The sequence below is a fragment of the Panthera pardus genome, unplaced genomic scaffold, assembly GCF_024362965.1.
Source record: "Panthera pardus isolate Hobbes unplaced genomic scaffold, ASM2436296v1 HiC_scaffold_11, whole genome shotgun sequence".
Lineage (NCBI taxonomy): Eukaryota > Metazoa > Chordata > Mammalia > Carnivora > Felidae > Panthera > Panthera pardus.
The window spans coordinates 63220149-63242083 of NW_026526666.1; the positions used below are offsets into that span (position 1 = coordinate 63220149).

Sequence of the window (21935 nt, forward strand, 5' to 3'; positions counted from 1 at the left end):
ACAATTCTTGGTTTACTTCATAGACTTAATAGTTGGGATTTTAATAAACATTAACTATTATTTAGGAAGGTAATGTAAGAGTAGGCTCTAGAGTTGGATGAAAATGAGTATAAATTTGGGTTCTGTCACTTACAAGTTCTGTGATCTTAGCCAACTCATTTGAGGCTGAGTTTTTTCTTTATTGAGGTTTTTTTTTTTCCCTCATAACAAGTGCCCTCCTTAATACCCATCACCATCTAGCCTGTCTCTCACCCACCTCCCTCCATCAACTCTCAGTATGTTCTCTATTGTTAAGAGTCTCTTGTGGTTTGTTTCCCACTCTTCTCTCCCCTACCCTTCCCATATGTTCATCTGTTTTGTTTCTTAAATTCCACATATGAGTGAAATCATAGGGTATTTGTCTTTCTCTGACTGATTTCCCTTAGCATAATACACTCTAGGTCCATCCATATTGTTGCAAGTGGCAAGATTTCATTCTTTTTGATGGCCAAATAATATTCCACTGTGTGTGTGTGTGTATATATATACACATACACATATATATATGTATATACACACATATATATACATATATACACATGTATATACACACATATATATATATATACCACATCTTTATCCATTTACACACACACACACACACACACATATATATATATATGTACACATACCACATCATATATACCACATCTTTATCCATTCATCAGTCAACAGACATTTGGGCTCTCTCCATAGTTTCGCTATGATGCTGACTTTTCCGAACTCTAAAGTGGGGCTAGTACCTATCTTCCATTGTTGCTGTGAGGACAGGGTGTGGCACACAGGCATTCAGTAATGGAAGGAAGACACACAGACACAGACACAGACACAGACACACACACACACACACACACACACACACACACACACCCTCTTGGCTGGGTCACCCTGTAGTAACAAATCATGCTAAGCCGCCTTGTTAATTCACTTGGCCTCCTATCCCAAACCAAAGTGGTGTTTCCTGTAGCTCCAGTCTACATTTCACAAGCAGAACTTAAGGACAGCAAAAACGTTTATTTGAAAAAATTACTATGTATTGAAAATATACATTAGAAATTATTACATACTTCCATAGCATTCCCCTCCCCCACCACAAAAGTAGAAATATCCACTTGCTATGCTAATGCCATAGGTAAAGTCAAACAAAAAGGAAAACACCATCAGCCCCCTTTCCTCATACATAAGAGTAGGGGGAAAGAGGTCAACTCCTATCTACCAATCAGTAGGAATTTAACAAGTCCCAGTCTTCCACAGCAAGACACACGTATTTCTGCTTTGAAGACTGTGAAGAGTTGCTCTGTTCCTTCTCTGGCTCTTCAAAAGCTCTCTTCTTGCTCTTCTTTGACTCCTGGCTTGAGACAGCTTCGCGCTTCAATAGTGGCCCATGGCAGTCTGGGGCTTTCTCTTTATAGAACTGGAGTTTCTCAGAAGAGTTCATGTGGGTATCTGCCAGGGCACACTTCACAGGGGCTTCTGTTCGAGCCCGCTTGCCATCTGTGAGGGTGACAGAGGGAGGGGCAACGAGTTGACTATGCTGGTGTGCTAATGCCTGCCCAAGTCCAGAGAGATGATCCAAGGAAAACGACAAAGGCCTTAACAGGCAGAGGTCTGGATTAATTTTATTCTCTTCTGAATGCCCTACAGAGGAACAGTGGCATATGCACTGGCACAGGGTGGAGGAGTGTACTCATGTGGGAGTACGACAGATTTGGATTCAAATCCCAGCTCTGCCACTTCCGGATAAGTGGCCTTGGGCAAGCGGCTTCTCGGAGATTCAATTTTCTCAGCTTTATAAGGATATAAATCCTATTTTATGAGGGTGATGTGGAGATAAATGAAGCAACATATAGAGTGTTCAGCTCAATGTTCGGCACAGAGTAAAAGCTCAAAAAATGTTCCCTATTATTCTTCAAAATCTGGACTCTGTCTTCTAAAAAAGAGCCAAATTTGTGGCACACTCTAGCAAATGATCCCACCTTATTCTATAGTTTTTGGTATGCCCTGAATTCTTATTTTGCTACCTTTATTTTTCCTTCATTTTGATTTCATCCCTTAACTCTTTTAAAAAATTATGATCAAATATACTTAACCTCAATTTACCACTTTTATAATTTTTGAGTGTATAGTTAGTTCTGTGGCATTACATACATTCATTGTTGTGCAAACATCACCATCTTTCTTCAAAACTTTATCATCTTGCAAAATGAAATGATATACCTATTAAACAATAACTCCCTATTTCCCTCCCCGCCAGTCCCTGACAACCACTACTCTATTTTCTGTTTCTCTCGACTGTTTTAGGAACCTCTTATAAGAGGAATCATATAACCTGTTTCTTTCTGACTGGCTTATTTCAGTTGGTATGATCTCTTCAAATTCCATCCATGTTATGTCAAAACTTCTTTCTGTCTTAATGCTAATATTCTATTATATGGAAATACTACATGTTATTTATCCATTCATCTTTCTTTTCTTTTTTTTTAAAGATTTTATTTTTGGGGCACCTGGGTGGCTCAGTCAGTTGAGCATCCGACTTCGGCTCAGGTCACGCACGATCTTGTGGTTTGTGAGTTCAGGTCCCACACTGGGCTCTGTGCTAACAGCTCAGAACCTGGAGCCTGCTTCAAATTCTGTGTCTCCCCCCTCTCTGCCCCTCCCCACTCATGCTCTGTCTCTCTCTCTCTCTTAAAAATAAATAAACATTAAAAAAAATAAAAAATAAATAAAGATTTCATTTTTAAGTAATCTCTACACCTAACATGGGGCTCAAACTCACAACCCAGGGATCAAGAGTCGCATGCTCCACCGACTGAGCCAGCCAGGTACCCTTATCCATTCCACCTTTTGATGGATACCTGCGTTGCTTCTATCTTTTGGTTACACTTAATTCCTTTTTTAATGTTCTGTGCTCTATCCACTTTTGTGCCGCTGCAAATCTTTTTTGAAACAAAATGGGATATTCATACAAACACACACGTACATTTAATAAACTACTTTCCTGGTGTAGGTGCTTGAGGCTAAGTGTGAACTTATGCTGTAGCGTGTTGAGACAATACAAGTTTTGATGATCTCCTTAAGTCAATACCATCATAATTACTTTTCCCACTGGGTTAAGATGGGCTAACTGCTTTAAGGGTGCAAATAACCTAAGGGCAAAAACTCCAAAGAAAAGGAAATTTCTTACAGAAGTGTTGAGCTGCTGTTCGAGGCTCCCCGGTTTCTCGTGGCTTCACAGCTTCTGAAGTCACACGCTCCCATTGCAGAACAATCTAAAATGCATTTGGAAAGATTTGAATCCGAACAAAATCTCAAGTTTTCCTTGTTTCCTCTAGCTCCCTTTCCAGAAACACAAATCCCTGTGGTAATCTTACTTCAGATGACAGGTGGTAAGAATAACCAAGTCAAGCCTGGATTTTCTGTTTTAACACATAAGGTGATCAGAATACAAACATGTTGGATATCTGTGTTTCCATGACTCAGGAAAAATCTATGAAGCTGATTCCCTATTTTCATCTCTATTGCAAGCTAGAAAAAAGTGCCTATTCTCAAATTAAGTAATAAAATGTAAAACCTTAGTCATAATACTTTTCACACGTTCCTAGACTCACTTCCATGCCTTAAATATACCAAATACAATTCAAACTCTTGTACGTAAAATGCCCATGTTTCCATATTCTCATCTTTCATGATCAGTTTCCGTCTTTTAAATCTGTTACAAATATATTTTTATTATAAACTACTACAAATTCTTTTGGAAACTTGGCTGAATATAAAATATACATAAACAAAGTAAGCGATTGTTTCACATACACAAGTAACAAGAACTTTTAATTTAATAGTAGTCATTACAGTATGCAATGCAACGATCCTAAAGAAAGTCGAAGAAAACATTTCGGGACACAGAGGCAGGACAGCACAAGAGTGTAAGAATACAGACCCAGAGTTAGTGCCTCCACTTACTAGCCAGGGTACCCTCAGCAAGTGATTTGATTCTTTGGTCAGTATATACCACACCAGGCTCTTGGGAAGATTAAATGAGGGGTTTAGCAGTGTCTGGCACGCAGGAAGCACTCAGTGAATACCAGGTATCATCCCTTCCAGGATAACTTCCTGATTGTGGAAAACGGGTCAGATCCAAGAGAACGCCAGGATAAACCAAACCTGGTGACTCAGTGGGCAATCAGGAAAATAGTGCTTCCGCTAACACTAGTAAGAATATCAAGAGGAAGAGCTGCTGGGGGAAAGGGAAGAGGAAAATGAGCTTGGTTCCGGACACATTAAATCTGGGGTGCACGGTAGAGACTTATGGACAATATTTAGGAATGGGTCTGAAGTCTGATGTGTCAGAGAAGGTAAAATCTTCCCTGCAGGGACAGTTAAGGTGCTAAGATCAGTTAACATCACCAGGAGAGTGAGAGAAAACAGAGGAAGGGAGGAGGAAGTGAGGAATCAGCAAGAGCTAGAGGGAGAAGCGAGCAGGAGTCAGGAGAAAGGCCAGGAGAGGAAGGCATAAGGCACGTATGTTTATACCAGTACTGCAGAAAAGTGAGCAAGGTGGAGAATGAGATCACATGCCACCTTCAAGAAAACACCCACCGCAGAGCAGCGGAGACCAGACACCTAGATTACAAGGGAGTAAGAGCTGAGTGGGCAATGAGGAGGGGGGCAAGATCGCAGAAACCAATTCACGTCTGCATTGGGGGGGATGAAGAACATGTTAGAAAAAAGGTAACTCATGTTTATACACAGAAAGAAAGCAGCCAACAAAGCATGAGACTGAAAACTGAAGGGTGGGGCAGCAGAGGAAAAGAACTGTTAGTGACCTATACCAGAGAAATGTGGAGATCTCAGGGACTGTAACTGAAAAACAAACACTGACATGCTTATCCCTAGAATAAAGTGGCACACTTGACCCCTTGGATAGGAGGGAAGTAGGATATGGTTGAAGAAATGGAAAAATTCTGAGACATTGATAGGGCAGTATGGGGACTCCTGTTAGTGGCCATCATTTTTCTGTGTCACCTGGGGAGAACGAGGCAGGAGACTGGAGTCAGCCTGAAACATTTCAGTGGGGATCAGCCAGAGATGGGTAAAATACTGCGGCCACGCTTTAGGGGCCTGCTCAGGGGGATGTGGCCTGAAGCCGCGTGTGTGAAGGAGCCCCATCAACTTAAAGGCACGCCTCTCTTTGCTGACCTTTGCTTTATTACGTTTAGCAGATACTGTTTTTTATGAACTAGAGATCTGTGGCAATCCTGTGTAAAGCGAGTCTAGTTGCATCATTTTTCCAACAGCATCTGTTCACTACATGTCTCTGGTGTTACATTTTGGTAATGCTTGTAACACCTCAAGTTTTTTCATTGTTATTACATTTGTTATGGTCATTAGTGACAATGACTTGCTGAAAGCTCAAGTGACAATGGCAAGCATGTCTCAGCAATAAAATATTTTTAATTAATGTAACGTACTTTACTTTTTTAGATATAATGCTGTCACACACTTAACAGACTACAGTATAAACAGAAATCTTATATGCACTGGGAAACCAAAAAATTCATTTGACTTGCTTTATTGCAAGATTTGCTTTATTACAATATTCGCTTCATTGAGGTGATGTGAACCAAACCCACAATATCTCCATGGTACACCTGTACTTCAGGCCAGGATGCTAGGTATTTTACTTCATCCTCACTAAGCTATTTAAGAGAGGTCCTGGTTTCTGCATTTTACAGATGAAGAAACAGCAAATCCAAGTTGTCTAAGTCATGTAGCTATTGGGCTGTCCAGCCAGGATCCCAAACTCCTGTCTCTTTGACTCCATAGCCTATGCTTACTCCACCATATCATGTGCTACCAAACTTCATTAAACCTTTGTTTGACTATCCCACATCTGTCCCAAGTCCACTGGATACATATAGGATTCATTCAGTGCTACAAACCTTCTGGCAATGCACTGTTGTGATTATTTTAGCATAACGTTTTCTGGACAAATGTCAAAGTGCTCCTAAAATACTGACTCACCCCTTCTTGATTACTTACAGGGAGGTGATGTTACAATTAGGCAGTTGGATAGGTCCACCATCATGCATTATAGTGGAGCCAAGGGGGAATTCAGAACCAAACATTTTGGTGGGTCCTCTAGGCCTCCACCAAGAAATATTAAAGTGTGTGAGGAAGAAAGGCACGAGCTACAGGCAAGCTGCCGTCTACTGGTGCTCTACTACTCGGTTACCTTCTGACTTCCTATTTAGGTCTATACTTTACCAAGTTGAGGAAGACCACCAAGAAGACATGAGAGAATCGAAGCCAAGAAGTTGAAAATGGGAGGGTTTGCTTAGTGAGAGGACAGAAAAAGGTATGTCCTCACTAAGACTCTAAGAGTTAAGAAATTGGTCCAAACTAAGGAGAAGAATCAGATTTGAATCCTAAACAGTGTAACTTATTCTCTTTTCAGCATTTATCTACATGCTAAGGGAATTTGTCCTAAAGTTAGGTCATATTGCTTTTTTGCATAGCAAGCCAGAATATGCTTTTTTCTGAGTTGTTTATAACATGGCATTTTCTCCCAGGGTGAATAAGGATGAGACACAAGCTAGTGACCAGAGCAAGAGATTTAAGGATCAGCATCTAACACCTTGCTTTAAGTAGCTGGGTCAGTTAAAGGCCATCAGTGTCTCCGATTTGACATGAAGACGGCCATTCATTCAGACTACCAAGAGGATTAATGTTTGTTCCAAGTGTTGATTGAAGCACTTGGACTTCTCACTGTGGGAGAGAAAAAGCTGCAGTACCTGGTCAGCCCAGCCCTCTGTCTTGCAGTTACTGTGATCAAATTCCTTCAAAGGCACTTTGGAGTGGACAAGGCCTATGTGAGTCTGGAGCTTGTGTTTGATGGCTTTGATGTCCTATGAGGGAAAGAATAAGAATGCACACACATCTGGTCAATTCGTGCTTACTTTCAGTAGGAAACAAGTACTATCATAAATACCAGTTCTTTTGAAACACCAATTAGCAGGAGCCAAAAATATCTAATTGTCAGTCTGGAGAAATAAGAGAAGGGAGCAAATGTCTTACCTTGAGCCCTGTCCCAGAAATATCTAAACAGTTTAGTTTTCTAAAAGAGAAGAGGTATCCAATGCCCGCATCTGTGATCTCAGGATTACCTAGATGCCAGAAACATAGGTTGTATTACAATATACAGTATAACTAATACTAAAATCCAACAACAAACTCAGAAAAAATGCCAAACAATAAAATATAAAGTACTGAGTGGGCAAACTTTGCAGAGAAAACCAATGTAAGGATCTTATCTTTATCCTGTCTGTAATATGGAAAAGCCATACCAGATGACCCTTAAGATCCTTTATAGCTCTAACTTTCTAGGAGCTGGGGATTAGCAGAAAAATAAACGGGGGCACCTGGGTGGCTCAGTCAGTTAAGTGTCCGACTTCGGCTCAGGTCATGATCTCACCGGCTGTGGGCTCGAGCCCCGCATCAGGCTCTGTGTTGACAGCTGAGAGCCTGGAGCCTGCTTCGGATTCCGTGTCTCCCTCTCTCTCTGGCCCTCCCCATCTCGCACACGCGCTCTCTCTTTTTCTCAAAAATAAACAAACATTAAAAAAAAATTAACCAGGAAGTTATCCCAAAGGGTTTAATTTGGAGCTTTATGAAAGCAGCATACATGAACATGTATTAAAATGGTTTATCAGACTTTGTGCATGGTTATTTCACCTCCAAAGTTAAAGATTTATTTTAAAAATATATGTATTTTTAAGCTATGAACCTTTCTTTTTTCTTTTAATGTTTTTATTTTTTGTTTTAGAGAGCGAGAGCACACATGCACACATGAGCATGAGCAGGGGAGGGGCAGAGAGAAACGGGGACAGAGGACCCCAAGCAGGCTCTATGCTGACAGCAGTAGGCCCGATGTGGGGCTTGAACTCATGAACCTCGAGATCATGATCTGAGCTGAAGTCCAACGCTTAACCAACTGAGCCACACAAGTGTCCCTGTAAAAAGATTTTCAAAGGTATTTAGACATAGGACAACCACTACTAACTTGCACTGTTTTCAGAAGCCTTTCTCACATATTACCTTCTCAACTCAGACAGTACTACTTGAATCCTCAAGGCCATAAACACAATGCCTGGCACATTCTAGATGCTCAAAAAAATATTTGCTGAATAAATATGCTTTCCTGGGAGGGAGACTGGACATTCACTATTGTTTTTGTTCTACAGAAGCTAAGGCTCAGGAGGTTAAATAACTTGCTCAAGGGTACACAGCCGCTAAAAATACAGCAGAGCAAGGACTGTCCTCTGATCTTAAACCCCTGTTCCTTTTATTCTTTTGACACCATACCAACCTGCTATATAGTCAATGGATGCTCAGCTAAATTGTAAATGATCTCTACCAACTTTCTACCACTGAAATCAATATCTGGTTAATCCTGAGAAAGTTATCACAACTGTGAATTCATCCAGATTGTCATCAGACAAATACTGATTAAAAAAAAGACCTAGGTGACAGACACCATGGATCAGCAACTCAAAGAGAGAGGAGCCACATGTCCTTTATATGTGCCATGAATATGATGAAAGGCTGTTCTGTCTGTACACAGTAAGTGACCCAGATGAATGTGGAAAGGCTTTTCCTATTCTTTTTTTCAGGACTGCTTTGGCTATTCGGGGTCTTCTGTAGTTCCATATAAATTTTAGGATTGTTTGCTCTAGCTCTGCGAAAGGTGTTTCCTATCCTAAAGACGTGGCAGCGTACAGGAAAGGTATATAGTCAGGAGTCAAGAGCCTCTGGCTTTAGTTCTGCTCTGCCACTAACTTCCTATGGCAGCTAGGAAGGGTCACCTCCCCTTAATCTTACCATCTCTAAATTGATGGGGAAAAACTAGGTGATTTCTAAGGCCATTCTTCCAACGTTAAATACTATAATTGCTAATAAAACTTACAAGATAAGTCTAATAATGTTAGATTTTCAAGGCCTCTTTTCATCACTCGAACTGGTGCTGTCATTTTCCGCACCCCGGCATCAGATAAACAATTATCCTTCAGGTGGAGTTGAGTTACGCTAGGGAAACAAAGTCCATACATAAATCACTTAAACAGAGTTTGAGAAAGTCCACATATATAAATTTCACCTAAATACCTAAAATACAAAATATCCTCCACATCCTGTTATTTCACACCCATTGTGTTTAACAGCTAAAAATCTTTTGTTGCTATTTACTGACGGTTAACTTAGGGATCAAAGTGTCAATGTAGTACTAACCTCAGATGGCAGAGGACACTAATAGTATATGGTCAAATGAGGTAAATAGGGACTTCATGAAGGAAATAAATATACCCTGTTTAACACAAAAGCTGCATTCATGACAAATCCTAAGTGAAAACCAAAACACTCTATGTCAGGAAAGTCTATTAAAGAATTTCTATGAGAATTCATTTTGCAAAGCAAATAATCCTCTAATTTTAACTAGCTTTATGAATCCAGATTTTCAGATTGGATTTTTAGGTATACCCATAACCCAATCCATCCAGCTAACCTGAAATTGTGTATTAATTTGCTCCACTGTCCCCCACACAAGAAATCTGAACCTTTACTAACCCCCACACAAAAATACCTTTGTATGGGGCACTGTGTAGTGTCGCTGTCTGAGGCAGGCCCCAGGAAGCTGGTTAGACTTAACTTTGTAATGCTGTTATCCTTCTGGATGTTTATGAAACCACAAAAAACCCATCTGGCCTCCTTTCTGCTGGCCAGACTAACGGGATCAGTTGGTCTATTTGTGAATGTGTATAAACTGGGTGATTTTTTAAGATTATGGTTCTTGAAAAGGATTAGGCAGTGTTTAGTAGTTTACGTTTTAAGTAGTTTATAGTTCAATGATAGTTAAAGTAAAAGAAAATGATTGTAGATACCTGTATAACTATCTCATGCTAGAATAACCTAGGACTGGACAAATTGAGAGCAAAATTATTTTCACCTCTGGCAGTTTCCTATACTACATGTTGAAATAAAGGTTATTTATAAAAGGAACCAGCTAACTTACTTTCCTAAGACCTGTCCAATCTATATTGCTTATGCTCAATTAAAGGAGATTGAAAATGTTTTAGAAAAGAGCAAAAATTAGCAAATAAACACAGGATTAGGAAATAACCAGCATTCTTCAAGATGATCCCATTGGAACATTCTTTAAAAAAATAAAACAATTCATCTACAAGTAGTGGCAGGTCAATACCTAGACAGGGCCTCATTGGTGAGATGTTCTAGAAGTTCATGCTCATCTCCAAGCTTGCAACAGGAAAGATCCAGGCAGGTCAGCTCCCGGAAAGACTTAATCTCCTCAAGTTTTTCTGAAATCACCAGGTATCTGTGGGGCATGGAGGGCAATCAACAACTTTTTCTTTTTAAAACGTTACCATTTATGGTTTTGTCAAACAGTCAACATTCTATCAGGACAAGGTACTATGTAATAAGCCGACTTCACCAACTACTATGTAGGCACAGGTTGAGTTTTTAAATTAGTAAATGTCTTCAAAGTCTTTTTACATGATGGTGGGATAAAATCTTTAAATAAAAATGTACGAGCAAAGGCAAGACACAAGAGAAAATATCTGCTTTTTCAGAAGACAGACCTTGGTGTTGGTGTTGGGCCCTATGGGAGGATTTCCAAACTTTAGGATACTCAAAAACTTAATCATTCATTTTTTTGAAGTTGCCTTTTACCTTATGCTCAGGATCTACTGGTTTGAAAACTGGAATATGACCTGGAACTCTGGGTTCCAATCTCTGCACGTCCCCAAGAATATACCAAGAGATATTTGGCAGATCACATTTTCTCTCTTCTATTCAAACACATGCTTCAGTAGCTGCTCACTCCACTGTGCCTATTAACTTTACTCCAAAAGTACGTGCAGCATGATAGACTCCAAAGACTCAGTCTAATTGAGATGGTTAAGACAAGTCTGTGAGCACAAACAATTTAATTACACTGGAGCACCTTGCCAAACGATTATCAGGAAGCATCAGGCAGGCCTCTGGAGAGGAAAAGAAGATCAAAAGGGCATTTCACAGCCCGGGCCTCCACCCTGCTTTCTAGTTGTTCATCTATTTCAGATGATGTCAGTGAGAAAAAATCAAAAAGGGATTAGGTGTGACAGGAAACAGAGGAGAGGATCCTAAAAGAACAGGGAAACTAACTTGTAGCAAGAGACTGCCTTTCTCATCCGTTCTCCCCATGGGTGCCTAAAGTTTCGATTGCAAAATGGTATGCTAGGATCAGTGGAGTTACACTTAATAGTGCTCACTTCTCTTTTCTGTCAATAGGATCACAATTACCAAAAACAAGATGGAATAATCTGAGGGCAAGAGGGGAGTTATATCTCTTTTCTTCCTATTTCCAATCAAAATAAGATGTGCTGAAGCTGATCACTGGCCTGATGGCTAAGTACAGATGGCCTGGGGCATTGATACCCTCTCTAAGCTGCCTGGTGACAGAGCTCAGCTGGGTACACAACTGAGCCTTATTTACTCAGACATATTTTAATTGCACTGTAAATAAAGCTGCTGTTTTCCATCTTCCAATCACAGAGTTGAAGTGGGTTAATGGGGATTTGGGGGATTACTGGCAATCAGAGAAAGGAAAACACACATCCTTTGATCAATTAACCAAAATATTTTCAGTAATTCTGAAACAAGGGTTATCTGCAAAGGACCTAACAATGTATACTTTGATTAACAAACATTACAAAATCAAGGCTGAGAAACCAACATACAAAGCCACAGGCACTACTAGATGCTTATCTAGGACATGACAAAGCTCTAGGGTCTTGCTCAACACTGGTCTTCCAATTTGCCCCATAGAGTTCAGAATGGTGTAATGGAGAAGCAACATAAAGAACACAGGCTTATTTTTGTGTCAGATACACCTGAATTTGGATTTTAACAACCCTAATTACTTGTGTGACTACAGAAAGTTACTTAACCTCTCTGATCCTCAATTTCTCCAGCTAGAAAATGGGGTAAAGGATTACTTCTTTTAAGAATTACTAAGAAAATTAGAAACAATATTCCAAAAACACATGACATCTTATAGAACTTCATTCAATGGTAGCTATTTTTTTATTTGAGGCAGAGAGAAAGCGCGCATGCAAGTGTGAGCAGAGGAAGGAGCAAAGAGAGAGAGAGAGACAGACAGATAGGGAGAATCCCAAGCAGGCTCTGTACTGTTAAGCACAGAGCCCAATGTGAGGCTTGATCTCGCAAACTGTGAGATCATGACCTGAGTCGAAATCAAGAGTCAGACACTTAACCCAATGAGCCACCTAGGAGCCCCAGGATGATATTTTAAGAAAACATACTTGCCTCCCTGTGACCACCAGTGGGTTTAAAAATCACTGGGCTTTCGGGGCACCTGGGTGTCTCAAGTCGGTTAAGCATCTGACCCTTGATTTTGGCTCAGGTCATGATCTCACAGTTTGTGGGATCGAGCCCTGTGGTGGGCTCTTGGCTGACGGCAAAGTCAGCTTGGGATTCTCTCTCTCTCTCTCTCTCCCTCTCTCTCTCTCTCTCTGCCCCTCCCCTGTTCATGCTTGCACGTGTGTGCGCACACTCTCTCCTTCTCAAAATAAATAAATAAATAAACTTTAAAAAACCCAAACCACTGGGTTTTCAACACAAGGAAGAAATAGTTTTATACGATTGGGACCCAGCTGCAAAGACACTGGCTTCTCCTTCTGACAAGCAGCTTTGTGACCTACCCCAAGACAGCAAATGACTGAACATCCCCAATCATCTTATTTTCAATAATTTTCTCAGTCTCTTTCTCTTTGACTTGAACTCTTTTGTGCTGGTAAAACCTTTCCTGCAGCAGCATCAGCCCTGGATTGTAAATGCAAACCCAAATCTCTTGTCCATTTCCTATTTTTCCTTTGGGGATTCTAAAGTAGAAGGGAAGTTTGGAACCATAATTGAAAATCTTACTCTTGTATCTGAGTAAGACAACAAAGTTGAGAATTGTTGCACTAAAACATGAATCAAAAATCATGTTAAAAATGTTTCTATTTTTCTGACTATAAAAGTAATACAAGTTCCTTGTAGAAAAAATTAAGAAAATTTGAAAAATTATAAAGAAAATTATAACGGTACATAGACATCACAAATGGATAAAAAGTATTTTTGCCATCATAAGAAATACCTTAGCTATAATGGTAGATGGGGGAAAAACAGAAAACAAGTTATAGAGTATATTTCCAAGTGTGTATTTGAAAATGATCACCACATATAGTGGCCTTATGAATTTCTTAAAATTATAGCTTTATGTATTTCCCAAATATGCACTGCCTTTATAAAATAATTTTAAGATACGGTATGTATCATCCATTTATTTTTCATTGTTCTAATTTTTCTACAATGAACATAAATAACTTGGAACAAAACATGAAGGAGTAAAATGTATTTTAAATATATGAGCTACAATGAAATATTGCTTAGGCTTTTTCATTTAGGCAAGGTAATTCTTTTTTCTTCTGGCAGAGGCCCCAGGTTTGGTCGTGACTGACCACAGCACAGAGACAGAGCTTTTAGAATGTGCCTGCTCTGTTCCTAAGTCCACGGTTCTGCTCTCATCGGCATGTGTTTATGCCTTGTCTTTTTATAGTACAATGTTAGGACTGGGGTGAAACCATTAATTCCGTGAGCCAATTAAATAAAGATTGCTACTTTTTTGTTTTTGTAAGCATATGAGTTTAGCTTATGCTTTCTGGTATGACTTTCTTCTCTTATATGCTCTTCTGAGCCTTGTTTTAACACTCATATTGACGGTGCATCTTAATAGTAAGCTACCTTTCACATTTTCCAATCACAAGAAAAGTTCACACAGTGGCACACTAATTTTTTAAATCTACAGGTGTTGATGGCTAATGATTTTCGAAATATGTAAAGAAAGCAAAGTGTGTAACAGTGTAAGCAGTATGCTGCCACTTGTATAACAAAGGGGAGAGTTATAGATGTGTGTACATGTGCGAGATATCTCTGGAATGATGTAAAACTGTGAATAGTAGTTGCTTCTGGAAAGATAGAAGATAAAATGGGAGATTGTTTCACTTTATATCTTTTTGTGTTTGTGTTTGAATTTTCCATGCACGTTTTTAAAGTTTTTGTTTTACTAAAAAATGCTCATTTTACATGATGGAATAAAAACTTTAAATAAATCAATAAAAGCATGGGGCGCCTGGGTGGCTCAGTTGGTTGAGTGTCCGACTTCGGCTCAGGTCATGATCTCACAGTCCGTGGGTTCGAGCCCTGCATCAGGCTCTGTGCTGACAGCTCAGAGCCTGAAGCGTGCTTTGGATTCTGTGTCTCCCTCTCTCTCTGCCCCTCCCCCATTTGCTCTCTCTCCCTCAAAAATAAAACTGTAAAAAAATTAAAAAAAAAAATCAATCAATAAAAGCATATGAGCAAAGGCAAGTCACAAGGGTTGCTGTTGGGACCTGTGAAAATGAGTCATGGGAAGCCTCACTAAAATGAAGAGGGGAGTTTTCAGCAGGGGGAGCTCTTAAGCCCTATCACTAGGAATCAACAGTGGACCCAACAGAAAGAGCGAGCCTTGACCTTAAATGGACTTGACCTTTCACGCAAACCCTAGTCTACTACTCCCAGCCAGTAAAGAAACTGTTTTCCTCATCACCACCCCACCCCCGCACCCCCCGCCCCGGCAATAGCTTTACCAATGAAAAGTCACCACACTTTGAACTCCTAGCTTGCTCCAATGACTTTTAGTTCCAAACAACCTTCCCACCTTCCTTTTCTCCTTAAAAGAGTATGCCTTGGGATACCTGGGCGGCTCAGTTCATTGAGCTTCTGATTCTTGATTTCAGCTCAGGTCATGATCTCATGGTTTGTGAGTTCGAGCCCTGCATCAAGCTCTGCACTGACAGCGTGGAGCCTGCTTGGGATTTTCTCTCTCTGCCCCTCCCCTGCTCACTGTCTGTCTGTCTGTCTGTCTGTCTCTCTTTCAAAATAAATAAGTTAATTAAAAAAAAAAAAAAAGTATGCCTCTCCTTTGTTCCCTTGGACTTGCCTGTGGTTTTGCCATAGCTTGTTTGTCCCAGGTTGCAATTCTCTTTTATTCCTGAATAAACCCATCTTCTGCTGATAAAATAACTGGTAGTTTCTATTTTTAAGGTGAACAGATCTTATGTGAAAATTCCCAAACTTTAGGATACTCAAAATTTTAATCACTATTTTAAAGTTCCTTTTTATCTAATGTTCAATATCTAGAGGTCTGAGAACTGGAACAGAGCCCAGAACTCTGGTTCCTAATCTTCACATCCCCAAGAGCATACCAAGAGATATTTGGCAGATCACATTCTTTGTCTTTTCTGTTTTCTCACACTAGAAAAGTTGGGGGGTGGGGAGTTGGTAGATGAGTTATTTTTTTACTGAATGGAAGAGTGGTAGCAGTCAAGTAGTGGCAAAGAGATTTCAAAATAAAGCTAAGGGTTTTCTGGTGGGGGTAGGGAGCGAGAAAGAGTGATTTTTCTCAAAATGGTCTGCCACTTTGTATTTGGAAGTTTTAAATTGAACTGCTATTTGATGGGGGAAGCCCCCAACCCCACAAAGCCTGAGCACTAAACAGAATTAACACACCCAATAAAATACTCGATATCCCAATCGGAACACCCACCTGTTTCGCAAACACAGGGAGCAAAGCACCAGACTTCCATAGGCCTCAGTGAATTTCTGTAAAGCCCTCAGCCCTGCACCTGGCTCTGTGAATTTCTGTCTGGCTTCTGCAGCAGAGAACAGCTTTTCAGCAATCTGCTCAGGAAAGCCAATAAGGGAATCAATATGATCAACATTGTCGGAGATAAAGCCCAGGACGAGGCTGAAGAGAGATTTGGCAGAGTACCGAAGATTCCCCTCCCGGGTATATGTAAAGATGAAATGATCAGTCTTCTCTTTCTGTGCAGTATCATCTTCCCTGTTCATGCAAAGCTCCACAGAGAAGCCTTTGGGAAACAGTCTGAAAGGCCTTGGCTTCTGCAGGCTACTCTTGACACCATCCAAGGCCAGATTGACCATGTGTAGCTGACCGTTTTCTCGTACATAGATAGGTCCTGGGTCCAGGTGGTTTTCTGAGTTGAGGTAGTAAGACATTGCCTTGGTTGCAACTGTAAAAGCAAAGCACAAAGGAAGCAATCCAATTAAAATGCCATTTGTAACATGTAATTTCATCTTGCTGTGCCCAGAGCTTTACAAGCCTACAAGGAAGGCCCTTTGGTTGGTTGGGGAAACAAAGCTTACCAGTTGCCTGTGAACTCTGGCAATGAAGGCTGCCTCTATTGCCTCTACCTGGAATGCCGTTTCTTACTTTCTTCCTTTTCTTTGTACCTGGTGCACTCCCACTCATCTTTCAAAAGCCAGCTCAAATCTTATTTCTAAAATTCACCCTGAGGAAGTTACAGAAGCACGCAGAGTCACTTCCAAGGAAAGTCACAGCAGCTCAGTTGGTAATAGCAAAACAACTGGAAACAACCTAAATGTCCAACAGGGGTGTTATTAAATAAGTTATGACACATCTGCACCATGGAACGTATGCAGTCATTAAAATCCTAAATTTTTTTACTGATTTGAAAGTTACAAACAGTACATAAGAAATTTACTATTTCTGTTTTTAAAAATATATTTATGCACAGAACAAAGACCAGCAACTAATAATTCCCTTGCTACCTTGGCACCTTCCACATCTTTGTTGACTCAGTGTTCCACTACTGATTTATTTCTGGGCCTGTGTTCTACTGGTTTGAGCTTCTTGAGGAGAGGGACTGTGTTTAATTCATCCAGACTCCCTAACATAGTGCTCTGGCATATAACAGTCCCTGAGCAGATATTTGTGGAACTAAAGTTTACTCATTTGCTAAGCCTTACATAGACCACAAGCAATACGGTTTTTTGGATCTACAAAGAAAGACCTCCATCACAAGAGCTAAAAAGAAAGCTATTCTACTCCTTGGAAACATCATTATCTCTTAAGGTTCTATTAGATACTTTTGAGCTAAGGCAAAATACCAAAAACAGTGGGCATTTATGCAATCCTATGGGTGACATTTTGTGCTCAAGCATCAATTGGAATATCTGTTTTCCTGAGACACTGTGAGATTTCAAAAATACATGAGAAATTGCTATGTTAAATGAAAGTGTTTGATTATCATTTCCACAGCAACTTAGAAAAAAATTTATATATGTCAAATAGCTGCCATTATCTTTAAATGACTCTCTCCGCACCTAGGTGGCTCAGTTGGTTAGGCTAAGTGACTTTTGATTTTGCCCCAGGTCATGATCCCAGGGTCATGGGATCAAGCCCCGCATCCCGCTCTGCAATGAGCATGGAGCCTGCTTAGGATTCTCTCTCTCCCTCTAAGATAAATAAAAGACTCTGGCTTTTAAAGTGAGCTAACCCAGCTTCTTCTGCATCCGTGCAGGGCTGGGATGTAGCTCTGATGCCACGTAAAAGCCAACAAGCCAGTGATCAAAAATGCTGAGTCTCTGGAGATCAAACAGTGATCCTGCTTGTGGGCATCAGTGCAATCCATGTTTCTCTGGGGGATAATTACGTGTATAAAAGCACATCAGAAAGAAGGGCCCTGCCTAGCCTGCCAGCCTCACCTTTTCCTGCCCATCTTCTTATGCCCTACCTTCAGCCACGCCACACTATAAGTAAGTTGGCTGTGCTCTCTTATCCCAATGGTCTTTGCCCATTCTGCTCTCTTTGGTTGGAACATCCTTCTTTGCTTTTCTGACCTAGTTAAGCCTTACTCTCATTACCAAGCTCAACCACCATCCCTCTCCTGGGAAATCTTCACTAACCCCTGCACCAGCGCATGCCTGTCTGATTTTCCCAGAGGGCCAGTGTCTCCTTCTCTATATATAGCATGTAGCACTGTGTACTATGTTCACTTGCTAATGTTCTCAGAGCTATGAGCTCTTTGAAGGCAAGACACTTAATGGATTCGTCTCTTTTTCCCAGGCCCAACACAGGGCCTAGTACCGAGTAAGCCCTCAACAGATACTTGCTGGACTGAATGAAAGGAAGGGTGAGACCTCAAAGGGACAGACTTAGTGCTCTGAGCTGCAGGGCCTGATGATACTGTTGCTAGGAGCCAGCTCCTCTTCTAGGCAACAGCTGCAGGCTCCTCCCCGACTTGCCAGACCCTTCTGCAGGTGGAAGAAGCAAAGCAGATGATGGGAGTATATTGCTACTGGTACTACCAGGGGGAAAAAAAATCTAAAACCCAGAAAAAAAAATTCCTGTCACAGTGGCAGCTCTTCTAACCCATACTCTTGCCAGTATTCAGTGCCTGCTGCTAAGGAAATGCCTCTCTTATTCTAAGCTCTTCATCCAGTAGAGATAAGTGTCTGGCCCCTTCAACCTCACAGACTTTAATCTTGAGGATGAGAGACAAAGCAGAGCCCCTCAGTCTCTATCCCTGGATTTGGACATTTAGAGCCCTACTCTACCTGTGGATCAGAAATTTGCCACCAGGCATGGCCCTAAAAAAGAATGACTTGACTGTAATATGAGAAAGGCAAATTCAATGGAAGATAACATATTATAACGAATCAGCACACTATAAGCTCCCTGACAATGAAACAGGGTGTGCCCATCCGTATTACCCCTAACTCTCACCCCAACAGTGTGTTCCACAAACTTTGGAGTCCAATGGACAAACGGATGAATGACCACTTCGGGTGAAAATCAGAAAAGTCTGATTCCATCCAGCAGAGGGCACAAGCAACTTGGGATCAGAGTAAGGATGCTAACCCAGGCTGCCCCAAATCCTGGCAGCTTCTCTTTGCATCGATCACTTTCAAAAAAGGCATAGTTCTGGCTATATTTTACCTCTAAAGTACTCATCAAATGCTAGTTATCTTTCTAAATGATGAAAGAAAAACCCAGTATTTCCTTAAAAGTAAACCTACATTATCTGTCCAGAAGCCCCAAGGCTCCTCTGCTCTTCAATTGAAGGTACTTGAGTAACTAACCTTGGTTCAGGACATCCAGGTAACCTTTGATTTCTACTACTAACTTTGTGCATCTCACATTCTCCCAATAAGAAGCTTCCGGAGAGTTTGTGAGGTACTATAGAATGAGCTAAGAATTAATGTTTAAACCTTTCAAGGTTAAGAACCATAAAGACAAGAGCATTCCACATAAAGCTTCTGTACTTGGTTTTACTTACGCCTGGCCATTATACACGGTGGTCTATTATAAATGGGCCCTCAGGCAACAGGGCCTGTGCTATACCATGGCAAAAATCCCACACAAACTGGAAAATTAAAATAACTAGTATCTGTCAGAATATCTAGTTGAGATCTGTATTAACTATATTTTATATTAGATCAACAGAATGACAAGGTATTCTGATGGTCTCCCAGCTGGTCTCCAGAGAGGCAGTTTTGTAAACCATACAACCTCATAGAAAAATATCATGGGGAGCATGGGTGGCTTAGTTGATTAAGTGTCTGACTTCTATTTCAGCTCAGGTCATGATCTCACGGTTCATGAGTTCGAGGCCCATGTTGGGCTCTGTGCTGGCAGCACGGAGTCCGCTTGAGATTCTGTCTCTCTCCCTCTCTCTCTCTGCCCCTTCGCTGCTCACTCATCCTCTTTCAAAATAAACTTTAGAAAAAGAAAATATTACAACAGTGTTCTATTCAGTCACCACAAATGAGCCAAAGTTATCACAAAACGTATCATTTCATCAAATGAAAAAAATGTAACCTTACTACATTAAGAACTCAGTTCTTTATAGCCTCTAAATAAGAGGCAAAAAACAAAAATAACTCATAACTAAACATGGCAACGTTTTACAACCTGCAACCAGTTTACCAAGCAAAAAGCAGGACCATCCCACGCAAATGGACTGGAGGGAAGGAATCGGAGACAGAAGTCACAGGATTAAAAATGTGAGCTGAGTCTATGGCTCTCTAATTTGAAGTAAACACTTTCCTTAATTTTAGTAGGTAAAGTAACAATCCCCTAAGAATAAATCATACTGATGATGATGATACTGGGTGTGATAGCTACCATTTATTAAGCACCGACCGGATGTTAAGAACCGTGCTAGGTACTCTATTAAGTGATCTCATGTAGCCCTTGACAATCCTTTGAGATCAGGATTGCCACTTAACAGGTAAAGAGGCCCAGAGAAGTAAAGTAACTTACTTAAGGCACAGAGCTAGTAAATGGCAGAGCCAGAATTCAATCTCAAGGCTGTATTACTCCAAAGCTCAAGCTCTTTCAACTGCATGATGCTGTCTCTCAAGAATAAAAATATGACATCAGCCTTAAGGATTAAAAAAAGATGTTAAAAATTAATCTCACCCACCTGTTTGATCCTTCTGGTATTCACTGGCTTAAGCTTGGGTGGGGGGTGGGCAGAGAGGAGATTAAAAAAAAAAAAAAAAAGTGGACATCTGAAGAAAGAGTTGGTGGGAACAGAGCCAGGACAGAGCTACATTGAGGCCTCCCTTCCTCCCTCTGCCAGGGCAGAAATTACCCACATCCACACACCAGGAAAACATCTGTCAACCCATGGCCTTCATCCCAAGGCTGCAGACACCCTTGGTTTATTTGAAAATGCAGTATTCTTGAGAAAATTTCCACACCAAAATTTGAACAGAAACTAGTTTCAAACCACCAATACCCAACTAACAGCCTTACCTGCATTGTTCTGTGTCACCATCATTATTCAATTTTTAACTCCTCGCATTCCCACCGCCACCCCCCCAGCACTTTCCTACCTGCCTTTTCACCCCTACCCTTTGCTTTCACACCACACCCAGCTCCCTACTTCCCTCCAGGAGCAGGCCAATCTCTTCTACATCCTGACACTCTTACAGTTCTTCTACCTGCCAACTCTAGAGCTATTCACACACAACCCAATGTCTACACCCCAAATCCTCACCTCACTCCCTTCATCCACTCCCAGCATCCCTGCCCTGACTTCTCACATCTCAGGCCCTTCCAGTCCTTCCATGGCCCTTGTGAAATAAGGTTCTCGGTCCCAAACACCTTATTTCACTTCCACCTGCCTCTCCTTCCTTCCCCACACTGTTCCACCCCCATCGATTCCCCTGTCCTTCGCCAAGTATTCTTCCCTTCCTCCCACTGTCTGGGATTCCCTCTCCTAGGACGACAATCTCTCCATCCCTTTTCTTGTCTTCTGTCGATAACCTTCAAAATCCCCTTCCTTCACGCCTCACAACGCCCAACTTCATAATCCACAGCCCCAACTTTTCTCCCCTACCCCCAAGACCCCACCCCTTCTATTCCAATCCTGATCCTTTCCTTCTTACAACCCTCAAATCCCACTTCGTTTTCCCCTTCCCCAGTACCTCAATTCTCCACCCCTCCCTCAATTCCCACGCATGCCCCTCCCCGAGCCCGCCCAAAGTGACCCAGGTCCTTTCTCCCACCTTGCCCCCAACTGCCCTACCACGGCACCCCGACCCCACCCGTAAACCCATCTCCCATACCCCTATCTCCTCATCCTCACACCTCTCACCCAAACCACACCCCAACCCCGTCCCTCCCGGTCTACCCCTCCCCCAGTCCGCCCCTCCCTCACACCCCGCCCCCGCCCCCACTCGCAGCCCCGGGCTGCGTGAGCGGCCCAGCCCGCGGCCGCCACCTACCTGTGCCCCTGCCCGGGGCTGCGAGCGGCAGCTTCTAGGTGGCGGCTCCCTCCTCCCGCAGCGCGGCTGATGGGGGAAGCGGCTCGGCGCCCCGGGCACAAAGCTAGGGAGGGTGGGACCGAGAGAGGTTGGGAGGAGGGAGGGGGCTGGGGGCGACCTGGCGCTGTGGGACCGCGGGACTG

The 21935-nt window shown here is 41.6% G+C and overlaps 1 protein-coding gene across 1 annotated transcript; it reads right to left on the bottom strand.

Annotated features, from left to right (window-relative positions):
- Positions 1-1033: 1033 nt before the first annotated feature.
- Positions 1034-21922, bottom strand: LRRC42 (leucine rich repeat containing 42). Its single transcript, XM_053895085.1, has 8 exons — positions 21754-21922; positions 15740-16226; positions 10292-10423; positions 9002-9120; positions 7114-7202; positions 6831-6944; positions 3224-3308; positions 1034-1533 (listed from the first exon to the last, which is right to left on the bottom strand). Exons 2-8 carry the CDS (start codon positions 16210-16212, stop codon positions 1259-1261), a joined length of 1287 nt encoding a protein of 428 aa, XP_053751060.1. The 5' UTR covers positions 16213-16226; positions 21754-21922; the 3' UTR covers positions 1034-1258.
- Positions 21923-21935: the final 13 nt, after the last annotated feature.

What these genes read in the sequence shown, in the direction of transcription:
- LRRC42 (XM_053895085.1), bottom strand. Translation starts at nt 16,212, where the DNA reads ATGTCTTACTACCTCAACTCAGAAAACCACCTGGACCCAGGACCTATC. An exon ending in TCCCTGTGTTTGCGAAACAG is followed by an intron (nt 10,424 to 15,739) that starts GTGGGTGTTCCG and finishes CATGCCCCACAG; the next exon opens with ATACCTGGTGATTTCAGAAA. An exon ending in TTTCTGGGACAGGGCTCAAG is followed by an intron (nt 6,945 to 7,113) that starts GTAAGACATTTG and finishes TTTCCCTCATAG; the next exon opens with GACATCAAAGCCATCAAACA.